At 42.3% G+C, this 11,851-nt stretch overlaps 1 protein-coding gene across 1 annotated transcript in view; it reads left to right on the forward strand.

The window, feature by feature from the left end:
- The window catches only part of COL22A1 (collagen, type XXII, alpha 1), a 215,563-nt gene that overhangs the window by 96,551 nt on the left and 107,161 nt on the right, over positions 1-11,851 (forward strand). Inside the window, exons 12-13 of the mRNA XM_009320934.1 lie at positions 9,209-9,262; positions 10,619-10,672. Coding sequence (XP_009319209.1) covers positions 9,209-9,262; positions 10,619-10,672 — 108 coding nt within the window. The remainder of the gene's footprint in view (positions 1-9,208; positions 9,263-10,618; positions 10,673-11,851) is intronic.

The raw sequence follows: 11,851 nt of genomic DNA on the forward strand, positions 1-11,851 counted from the left end.
TCCCTGGAAGTATTTAAAAGACGGGTAGATGAGGCCCTTAGGGACATGGTTTAGTGGGCATGGTGGTGTTGGGTTGACGGTTGGACTCGATGATCTTCGAGGTCTCTTCCAACCTTAATGATTCTATGATTCTGTGATTCTAACTGCTACACAGCTGTTGTTTTACCTATTTTGATGCAAAGGTGGGGTATCGGGTTTCTTCAGAGAAAGATATCTGTTGGTATCCCTGAAATATGATGCACCTGCTCTCCCCAGAACAATGACTAGGATCATATAATGAAGGGTCAGAAGGACCCTTCTGGTCTCATGGTAGGGTCCATGATGTTTGTGATAAGGTTCAAGGGTTCAGAGACCCTTGAAAGACAAGCGCTCCTGAATTTCTCCTGGGGAAGTACCTTTTGGGGACAACTGACTTCTATGCAATGCATTAATTAAAATCTTTGATATGTTTGCAGTAGAAGAAATGTCCGTAACTATCATTTAACCAGCTGTCTGCGTACTGGGCTGGGTTTCCTGATAGACTAGCCAAGCCTGTGACTTCTGCTGACCCCTGTGTATCATGTCCACATGACCTTTCTGTTTATTAAATCAGAACATAATACAGAGACCCAGCAGAAAAGATTTTCTTCATTTCTTAGAATGAACTAAAGTGAACTCCAAGTTGAGATGAATGTCTTATTTCTTGTAGAAGGAGAAGATAATGCCAGTTTTCATGTCAAATTTGCCAAGATATTAATAGGGTTTTAGCATCATTAAGCTAATAGAATCCTGTATCTGTGCGTTAGAGAACGGCAGTCATTTGTGCTGCCTATCTGGTCAGCAGCTTTTGAAAATGGAGCTGGGTGACATATATCCACTCTAGCTCTGCCTCTCAGTTGATCTGCAGATCATCCCTGGCTTTTAATGAAGCCTTTGTCTTTGCCTCACCACTCTAAAAAAAGACAAACCCAAAATTTACAATATTTTTCAAGAAAATACTTATTTTGTATGGCTGCTGGAGATAAAGTTGTGAAATCTTTCATTTCGGCCTCCTCAAGTTGGTAGCTCCTGAATGGAAAAACCTAGAAAAGAAAGATATTACGTCCTTCTAGACCATGCAGTCTCTTGGAAGTGTTCTCAGACATTTGAACCTGAAGACCACACTCAACTTGCGACATATCTTCTGTCTCTTCTTCACTTTTCTCAACAAACAGTGAAAACAGTTCAGTGTGTAACCATGGATCAGCAGTAGGCCACTTACCCATGTTCTTCTAGTTTATTCTTTGTGAACATCAGGTTGCCAAGTTAAATGCAGGCCAAAGAGCCAGGAGAGAGAAAGAATAAACTCATGGTTAGGGCACTGACTCTGTGACCTTTCATATGTCTTCTCTGTACCTCCGACTCATCACCCTCATGAGGTGAAAGCAGTATTACAGTTGCTATAACTTCCTTCTCCTTTCACAGAGATGCTGTGAAGTTAATTAACAAAGGAGAGAGGGGTGTGTTAATGGTGAAGTGGTAACACTGCACAGTTCAATTTTGCTTCTGTTTCCATTTAATCTTGCCCATTTTGTTCTGTTTCTCTTCAGCTCTTGCTATTTTGTCTCTTACCTTGGATATAGATCCCCCAGTTTGCACAGCTGTCAATATGCTGAGTATGTGATTCATGGGGTTCTGCTTGGCAGATTTTTGAAGGTCTTCCAATGACATCTTTATTGACATTTGTGACAGGGTTAGAATTTTTTATTTCATTTTAGGATTAGAAAAGTGGTACTTCTGTGTTAGATGTAGACCAGTTTGGAAGAGAAAATAAAGAAAATGTATAGAATTGACCTTAGAATGATCTATCTTCTATCATCTGCTCTGTAAGCTGAAGGAAAAGTCCAGTGATTTACTCAAATTTGACAGGCAAATGAGAATCTAACCATGTGTTTTGGACTGATTTTTTTCCCATTATTTTCTTGTTTAGTTTGCTCTCATTTCCATTAATGTAGGCCACAACCCAGAGTTTGAAATAAAGTATGTGATTATAGGCCACAGCTGTTCTCAAGTTGGAAGAAATATTTGTAAACTTGGCAGCTGCTTGAGGAGCTGCAAGCGGAGGAAAGAAAAGCAGTTAAACTTGAGTAGATTGGTTAAAAACATCACTGAGGGATTATTCCTTTGTGTGCTTTTGATGTCTCTCTATGATCAGGTAATACTGAATTGTTCTATCTCTGTATCTTTCCATATACCTGCAGATCCCTTCCTCCTCCATTTTAGGTCTCTTTCTTTTCAGAGAAATTCTGCTATGAGGCTGGATATGGCAAAATCTCTGTATTAGTTGTTCCCAATCTGAGGAAACGTATCATCTAGCAATTAGGTCATCTGCTTTTTAATTTCATATTATCTCCATTCAGCCATCTGAGGATCTACATGGGACGTAGATATAATTTGGTTACAGACCGTGTACATAATGTTCAAGCGATTCTGTGGGGTAGTGAGGCTCAATATAACCCAAGTGAGGTGAATTGTTGGATGATATCCAACGAGTTAAGCTACATGTGAATATGGTGAGCATGTAATGGAAGGATTAAAAAAAAAACCCAAACAAGCTTCATGACCATGGAGGGATCACTAACCTAGAGCTGGTGTGATCTGGTAAATCCATGTGACGCTGGTGTACCAGGAAGACATCCTTGCCCAAATGTAGAAATCGGATAACTCTGCTTATGTACACTAGCTAATAAAGGAATCTACCTGGGTGTGTCTATACTTCCCCAGCTCACCTCTGTATTTTTAATGGATGATATGCTTGAAGCCAAGGGTTGTATCTTTATTCTTCGTCACCCCAGTCCTCTGTCTGCAGCAGCTGAGTGTTGCCTGTGCTCTGAATTTCCTCATGATGTGGCATTTCCTTTTGTCCATTGTGTCTGGACAAGCCATGCGCCCATGTAAGCCCTGCTCTGAGACCCCCCAGGAAGGACAGAAGTAGTGCTTAGGCCTTGCTCTGTATCCATTGTGGTTCTGAACACTTCCATTAAAAAGTAAATACAAGCAAATTCAAAATTCTATCCTTTTTACTGAATTCTGCCTAAACTTTTTGTTTTAGTATGGCTCAGAAAACCTTCCTAATTTGCTTGCAGTATTTATATCAATTCTTTGAGGAATGAAAGATGGAGTTTTCAGAGTGATTTCTCTAGTGCTACGTCCTCAGAGCTTGCAGTATTCAGCATTTTAGGAACTTCCTAAGGCAAGCTGCCATACTTGTTAATGCACTTCCTCACAGGTACAACTACCTACACATTCAAGTTTTTGTCCACGAAACTACTGACCAAGGAAGCAATAGTAGGTCATCCCACCTACAGCATAAAACTACTCCAGAAAGTGCAGACTAAGCCTAAGGGAAGCTGCTTTAGAAACTATACTCTGTTGCCCTCCTCAACAATAGTCTTTTCTGCCTTTGCTGCTTCTTCCCAGTTCCCTGGAGGGCCTGGTCCTTGTTACCTTCCTATTCTGGTCCAGATGTTTCTCCAGAAAGGGACAGCCTTTGAAGTTCAGTTATCCATAAAGTAGATGGGTGGCAATAGAAATGCATGGCATAAACAGATAGGTGTGGTTTACATGTCACCACCAGAATCTCATGTTGAAGCCAGGAACACAGCCAGCCTGCGGGTATATAGTATTATTTTTATCCCTCTCAGTGGCACAGCCAGGTTTGGCCTTGGTGCAAGGAATGCCATAAGCTTTTCTTCCCCAGGGCTTGATGCCAAAGGCTGCCCGTTTTCCCACTGTGGTGGCTGGATCCTTCAGCCCAGCGCACTTGCAGACCGTGTCTGCTTGGCAGCTATTTCACTGGCCTGTGCTCTCTGCCTCTGCTATTTCTTTATTATATTTACACATTGCTTGCAATTTAACCGGAGCTTTGGAGTGTAGTGACTGTAATTTAGTATTTATTCATACAGTGTCCAGCAGAGTGACCCAAGCAGGGAACAAATGAGGCGTTGCTTTAACTCAAGTAAATAATTGTTGAATAACTACTGAAAAGCAAAAAATGGCATTTGTAGCAATATGTAGCTACCGGTGCACTACGTAACCTCTGTGTACTCACAGTCTGTGTCAGTGTATGACTTCAGCACTTGCAGTACCTGCCTGCCCTCTCTTGCTCGGCAGTATCTGCTTGCATGTGACTACTGATTGCACTTCACGGCCATATTGCAAGAAAAGTCCTCTGGCTGCTTTAGATCAGATGGCAGCTTGCTAAATCTAGGCTCTTTTGACAAATATTTTGTCAACGGTGAGCTAATGAACGTGTTTATTCTCTTGCTAACTTTGGTGGAAATGTTCGATTAAAGGCCACTGGCTGTGCAGCACAGGATGAAACTAAACATAGGTGGCTTGCTTTCCAGTGGATAAGAAAAGGACAGCATGCCCATGAGCCTCAAAAGGGAAAGTAATCAGGAAAATCTGCTGCCTTCTTTTTGAGTTTAATTGCTGGAGCTGTAACCTCCCCAGCAAGAATTCTTCTTGAACAACATTATTTCAGGCCCCTGTGACTTCTTCTTTGGCCAATTCTGTCATTCTCTAATTGCAACTTTTCCTGGCTTTAGAAAGTGGTTTTCAGGATAGATGCGCTGGCAGACCCCCTCAGTCCACAAGTGCTGGAGAGAGAGGCGAGCTCTTTTGCTAACCCAACTGACCTAATTGGAGGGGTTGAGGGGAGGGAACAGACACCTTTTGGGTACACCAGCACTTCCCTAGGTCTTAGCAGCATGCTGAGCACAATGCTTGGGATTTTACCTGATTAAAAAAATCTGGTGGACAAGTGAAAAGAAAAGGTGATTGTTCTGCGATGCAGTTCATGAAGTTGGGTAGGTTTTTTTTAAAAAAAAAAGAAAAGAGTTGCTTAATGAAGTAAATTGCTCTGGCAACAGGGCTCCATTCCAGTTAGCTGCATCCTCAGTGGGGGTTTTGGCAGCTGGCTGTGAGTTAAGGGTGCAAGCTGTTGGTTGCTTTCCCATCCCTGCCTGTCACAGCTACTTTGGCACTATGCAAGCACAGCAGCATCGATGCTTTTCTGCTTCCTGCTCTCTTCCACTGCTCACTCTGTAGGTTATGCAGTTTACTTGGTTAACATGGGAGTTTTGACCCAGGCAATACAATCTCTTCTTGTGCTTTCATTGAGGTTCAAACAGCTGCTGAGCTTACCCTTAGCCTGACAAGTTTTTCTGTGTAGTGGGGGATACAAAGCAGCTAGCCAGGGTTAATGGGGAGTCAGTGAAAGGGACAGAAGTAGGAGCCCTTTCCATTCTTTAGCCTGGAGGGGTTCAGTGGTGGTTCCCCAGGAGACGTTAAACCCGTCTCTAGAGTCTATATTGCTTCTGTGCAGTTTTCTTCTTGGGGAGGAACTGGTAAAGCTGGTGGATACTCAAAGATTTCCACTGCAAGCTGGTAAAACTCTCTAGCTTTATTTCCATTAAAGGCTCAGCTCTGTGCCAGGCTGTCTGATGTATAGCAGTGCTGGGCTTTGCTGGATCACATATTCCTGAGCATGGTGCAGCCCTGAAGCCCCTCTCCCCTACTTGGTAACTCTGGAGCTGGTCAGTGGGTGGCAGTTTGGGTTGACCAACCGCCTCTGGCATGTATGGTCACCAAGTGGGAGACAGTCTACAGTTCTTTCCTGCAAACGTCCATACAGTCTCTTGGCTGTGAGGGCCCACAAATCTGCTCTGGGCTTCACATCTTTGTAGGCAGCTGCTTGACATCTGTTAAGAGTCAAAAGGACAAAATCACACTGCTTTAGTTAATGAAAAAAATGCAAAAGGAAAAAAACCTTTTTCTTTTCCTGTGATGCTATTGGCTTAGGAGGCAAGTTACCATTTGCATCTGGGAAGTATGTTGGAGTTTTCAACACCAAATTGGACCAACCCTGAACAACTTGGTTTGAATTCAGTGTTGATGGTGCTTTGACTGGGAGGTTGGACTTGAAACCTTACGAGGTCCTGTCCAGCATGAATGGCTTTATGAGCACTGTGGATCAAACTTATTGACTGATGCTAGGATTAATTTGTTCAACTGTGCCAAGGAGTTGCCACGTCATGGAGAAAAAAAAGAAAAAAAAAGGCAAGAGAAAAAGCTAATTAACTGTATTCCTTTACTTTGCATAGAAAAGACACAAGTCGTTCTCCTACCTATGCTGCACACTTTGCCATGGAACAGCAGTTCCTTCAAGTTATATTGACCTCTTAGAGCAAATGATTTCCTTAAAAATCACATTTGCTATTTGATGAGTTTTCTATCTCATTAGGGAGCCATTCAAATACGACAGATCTGATTTTTACCACTAGCTGCATTGCAAATTCTAGACAGAGTGCTTCATGAAGATTCAGTTAGCAAGAAATGTGATTATAAAAGTATCTAATGACTTTAATTTGCATGTACAGCACAGAAACTTTCCAGATACTATCTTTTATTAACCTTTAAATGCCAAATATACCTATGAATAAATAAAGCCAGGTTTTGTCACTCTGTCTGACATTGACTGGAGCCTTGCCCTAGGAATACATCCACCTAAGTCTGCTGGACTACTCATGCAGGGAAAAAAGGTCTCATATAAGACTGAGTGTGACAGAATTTGGCCTGAGTTTATCTGTATATGTAGGTGGTCTTTATATATATACAGGCAACTTAGAAATATATGCATCAACTTTAATGCTCTTTCAACAAGATTCTTCTGTGTTATTGGGTTTTTACAAAAGCAGATAGGGAAAAAGCTCTCAGTTGCTTAGGTCTGCTTTGTGGCATGTCATTTGCCAGCAGTGCTAGTGGCTTTACATCCCACATATGGATGTCCACTGTTGCAGGTAGAAGAGACACTGGTAACAGTCCATTAAAGGACTCATGCCAACATCTCTTGTAAAATCCAGCAATGCTGGAACCTGGGTGCCATCAGTCGGAGCATGAACATGCAGGACAGATGTAGGCAGGCTACTGGATCACGACCAAGGGATCCACAACAGCCAGCATAGTCCTGCTCTGTTCACAGAGCTCTGGCTGAAACCTACTCTGAATCTTTGGTGAAGTTAGCTGTTGACTATGAGAAGTACCTATTGATAAGGTCTAAATGGAGTGGCTTCCAAGGTTACAGTTTGGCCTAATGTGAGCAGATAAAGGGGAAAAAATTCCCATATTTGGGTTTTTCCAAAAATTTCCATGCCATTGGAAATTTGGCGTGGCAGTAAGTTGGCCATGCCAAATTTCAAGTCCTCGTGCTTTGAAATGTGGCAACAGGAGAGTTTTTCAGTGAAATGTTTATATGCTTCAAATACTTTTATTTAACAAGGATAGGTCTCTAATCTTGTTCTTGGAAAAAGACTGGGTCTGAATGGTATTTACAAAAAGGAGAGGAGAGAGGGATCAGCCAGACGAAGACACTGGAATGGAAAATTGAAAGTGAACCTCTTCAAAGATGGGCAAGTTACAGGTGACTGAGAACAGTATTGTTACAGCAAGGAGGAGAAGTTGGCCTCAACTCTCAACAGATAACTGTGCTGCCTAAAATACACAAATATACCACAGAATGGTATGGCATTTCATATGAGGTATTTTTTCTGTTGGTGCTGTAGGGTGAAGAAGGGCCCCCCGGCTTTCCTGGACTGAAAGGGGATAAAGGAGAAAAAGTAAGTCCGAGTCTTTATTAATCATACTGTGAAAAGTTTAAGAGTTTATAAAGCTATTGTGCAAGGCTAATGAAAACAGGCCCTCTTCTAAGTCTTTTGTTTTACCTCTGTGTTTTTTATTAGGAAGGTGCTAAGAAAAGGAGAGTACGCTGTTGTACTATTTTTCAGCAAAGTGCACCTTAAAATCTTTAAACCTTTGGATGATGCTCAGCCATATTTGACAAACATGTGGAGATCTCAAGGGCATGAACTTTGTCTAAGCTTCGTAAAACTCCGAAACAGAAGAGAAGAGTGAAACAGAATAGAAGCTCAATGCCAATGCCTCCACATACAGAAACACCAGTGTTTCCTCAATATGAGACATGGAAGGCCAAAGATTATCATGTCCTTTCTTGCACTGAACATAAATAACTTTTGGTCCGAGATGGCCTTCAGCTGCTTACTGTGTCACCATCTTAAAAAAAAAAAAATTATCCTGCACTGAGCTTGCTCTGTCAACTAGTATTTACTTTGGACGCATTTGTCAGAAATGCCTTAAACATAACTTGCAGGAGGGATTTTAGGAATTTAAACTTTTTCCACCTCTTGTAAAATAGCAAATGTTCAGGATTGCAAGGCAAGATCCACCTCCAAATAATACACAACAAACCAGCTCAGTATAATCACTGCCACAGAGAGGCAGTTTGCAGTGCCCATGTCTGTTTCTCATTTGAGCCTTTTTTTACAATACACTTAAAAAGAAAGTGCTGCAGTGCCTAGAAGTAAAAACACCGAGCCAGTTCCTCACCATGTACATTGGCTTGCTGCTTGTGTGTCTGTTGTCTTTCCATTCTCCATTTGTTTTTTAAATTGCCAGCTGCACACAGCAAACCTTGCCTTTTCCCTGCATTTGCTGCAGTCCCTGTTAACTGTGGTGCTGCCAACCTCAACATATTTAGTTCCATTCATCCTGGTGCATAGGAAGCTTTAAAAGGTGGTGCCTGGTTTTCTGTTTGTTTGTTTTCTACGGCTTTGCACGTTCACAGCCCTGAGACTCGCTTCCCAGTGGCCAGGGCAGTTCCTGAGGACTGCTTGAGTTTTTCAAGGCTTCTTTTCTATTTGCTTTTAAGCTCATTACTTATGTGCATTATAGCTGTGCCTAGAGGCTTCTGAGCTTTGGGGTGGATGTTGTACAAGCAAGGAGTAAAAAAAAAAATATTGAGTATTTAGTGATAAAACAGTATTTTTTTGAGACAATGGAATGGTGGACAGAGATGCTGAGGGGAGATGATGTTAAGATGACTCAATGGTTACGTGTCTGCACTTTTTAATATAAAAGCTGCAGAGCTTTTATATTAATTTATTCTTAAATGAGTTAAGTGGCCAGGAGTGCCTAGTTCCTCATTAACAGCTCATCAATCGGCCATAGTGTGTTAATGTCAGCAGCAGCTCCTCCAGAGACTATAAATAATAAATGTTTGCATTGAAGTGAGTCTCCTTATTCCTTATTCTTGTCTTGATGCGTTACTCATGTCCTTGCACTTGCAACGGGTGTTAATATTGTGCTGACGATAATTCTGTTGTTGTTATAGGGGTCCCTGGGCTCACCTGGCCCCCCTGGGAAGGATGGAGCAAAAGGCGAAGCCGTAAGCATTTTTGTTCCTCCCATGTAATCCTTGCCTTTTAGTGCAAGGCAGGCAGTGGAAATCAATCTGTATTGAGTGGAACATGTCTTGGGGATTTGTACAGCCATTTTAGGAGCGGCAGAAACAAATGGCAGGAGGTTAATAGCCGCAGCACTCTCCCTCGCACGTTTGCAGCGATGGCAGGTGTTGTATGGATTAGCCATCCTGAGAGGCTCACGGGGTAGCTCTGCTACCATTCATTAAGATGGGAAACGGGGCAGTTGTGGCAGCCTGTGGTTTGGGACCCGCTGCTGTGGCTGTGTTGGTTCATAGCTGCAGCTGCAGACCTTGGCCGTTTGTTTTTAGGCTGGCAAAGAGTCATCGGCTAGCGGAGATGGCAGGGCGTGCAGGGAACCATCCTCTTGCTTGCACAACAGGCAGGGGTGGGAGAAATAGATGTATATCAGTCACAGAAGCAGGGACCTGAAGTCCTTTTGTGCACTGGTAAAAGCTAAGAGCAAAGGAGGAGGTGCAGGATCAGCTCAAAGAAGGATGAAGCATACCAAATACTGCCTTTAAGAGAACTACAGTTGAGGCATAAAACCACAAACACATTTTCCAGAATCTTATGTAAGTGTGTTTTAGAGCTTTCCCTCCTTTCCCCTGCTTGATGACCATCCCTTTGAATTATCTTCATCCTGATGGTGGACCTTTATCATCTCGTTCACTGTCCCTTTGTGGCAGTCATTTGGTGGTGACTGGAGGAACTTGGGGAAAGGACTCTTTGGAAGGTCAGGCACATGCAAAAGTAGTGGTATGCAGCAGAAAAGCTCTTTTTTTTCCTGTCACTTACATCCTATTTCTGCTTTGTGCCACCCTGTCCCACTTTGGAAAAATTGTGATAATTTTCCCACATAGCTTCCAGAACTCATGCAACTTCATCACATCACACATGGCATAATCTGGGATCAGACAGTGACAAACTTGTACTTGCATAATTTCTTATAGGACGTGTTTATTGCACTAAAAGGTCACTATTCAACAACAAATGTATTATATTTCCAAGGAATCCATGTTTGTAGATTGTAGTCGGTGCAAGCTGTTCATAACTTAGGGAACTCATTTCTTGCTACTTAGGTGGTTGTGTTTGTAAAGCAGATGAATAGCTACTTCAGTTTTTGGTTTGTCTCTTTCTGCTTTTATTTTTGTGAAGAAAGGACACCGCAAACTTTCAGCTCTCTGGGTAGTGGTACTCAGGACTGTAGATACTGGATAAAGCTTCCATTTCTAAAACTGTATGTAATGACTGTTTTGAGCCATCCTAGCCTTTATGTATAAAAGATTAGCATTTACCACTGATATTGCTGTTACTTGCAGGGTGAACCAGGACAGCCAGGAGCATTTGGGCTGCCTGGGCCAGCAGGTCCAAAGGTAAGCTTTCCATTCCTTCTTTACATGGGCAGGCATATTTTTTTCACTGACTTCTTATATGTGTGGATTGCTTGAATTACTTTATGTTTATGACTTTTTGGTATTCTCACTGGTGAATGAAGAAACTCAAAATGCTCATTTTCATCAGGGGTCTATCAGCAATTAGGCAAGGTATGTAAAAAGAAGAAATACCTTTTGTTCAATCAACAGCATAGCTGGAGAAGGTGAACAGAACATGTTTTGGGGCACATAAGCCTTGCTTCATGTCTTCAGTAAGCCTTCCCAACTCTCACAAAGATGCAGGTGAGAATTATTATCCCTACTCTATGACTGGAAAAAAAAAATCATGGAGAGATCCTAGCCTGGATGTTTCTGCCTATTTTGGGAGCTTCGGTTTTGCACCAGTAGACAGTGGCAAAGTGATACAGAACTTGAGCCAATGCTTAGATCACTGGGTTTGCTTCAAACAAGGTGCTTCTGAATGGGGATCTGGTGAGACTTAGCTGAGCGTCAGAAATATGCATAAACTTTGAAGCCTTTCTCATGAGCAATTCTTTAACCTCCTTTCAAAGTCTCAGCTCTCCTTACCTTGTTCCCTGGTTACTGAGGGGATAACTACACCTCAGGTGGTTTCAGTCTTGTTGCTATAACACAAAAAGAAGATGGTGAACTAGGTTGACAAGTGTGTTTTCAGGGGCATCATGCACACCAAGTTCAGCTCAGCCTATGAAAGGTGCTGCAAGGACAACAGATTGATTGCCCAAATTTACTTCACCCAGTTCTGTTCCTGTACGAGTAAAGGCCTTTGAGCATCACATCTTTCTGGAAGAGCCATATCTAGCCATCTAAACCTCCCAGTGAGTTCACTGATGCCTTTGTCCTCAAATAGGAGTTAAGTACCTGAACACCTTTCCAGATGCAGTCCTGATTGTCACTTGGCTCTGTCGGAGGGGACTCTGTGAAGCAGTTCATTTATATAGGTCCTTCTGGGCTCCTCAGCTATGGAGAGGCCCTTTGTCCAAAATGTCTTTTTTTCGTAGAGGGAAATGTTCATCATTTCCTAAAGTCTCATCAGGAGGGTATCGGAACTAATGGTGTGTTTATGGATTTAGCGGAAATACTTGGCAGCCATCCCCTGGTTCTCTGCGGGAGCCATATTGCCTTCAGCAACACAAAGGG

The sequence above is a fragment of the Pygoscelis adeliae genome, unplaced genomic scaffold (assembly GCF_000699105.1).
Source record: "Pygoscelis adeliae isolate BGI_AS28 unplaced genomic scaffold, ASM69910v1 Scaffold342, whole genome shotgun sequence".
In the NCBI taxonomy this organism is placed as follows: domain Eukaryota; kingdom Metazoa; phylum Chordata; class Aves; order Sphenisciformes; family Spheniscidae; genus Pygoscelis; species Pygoscelis adeliae.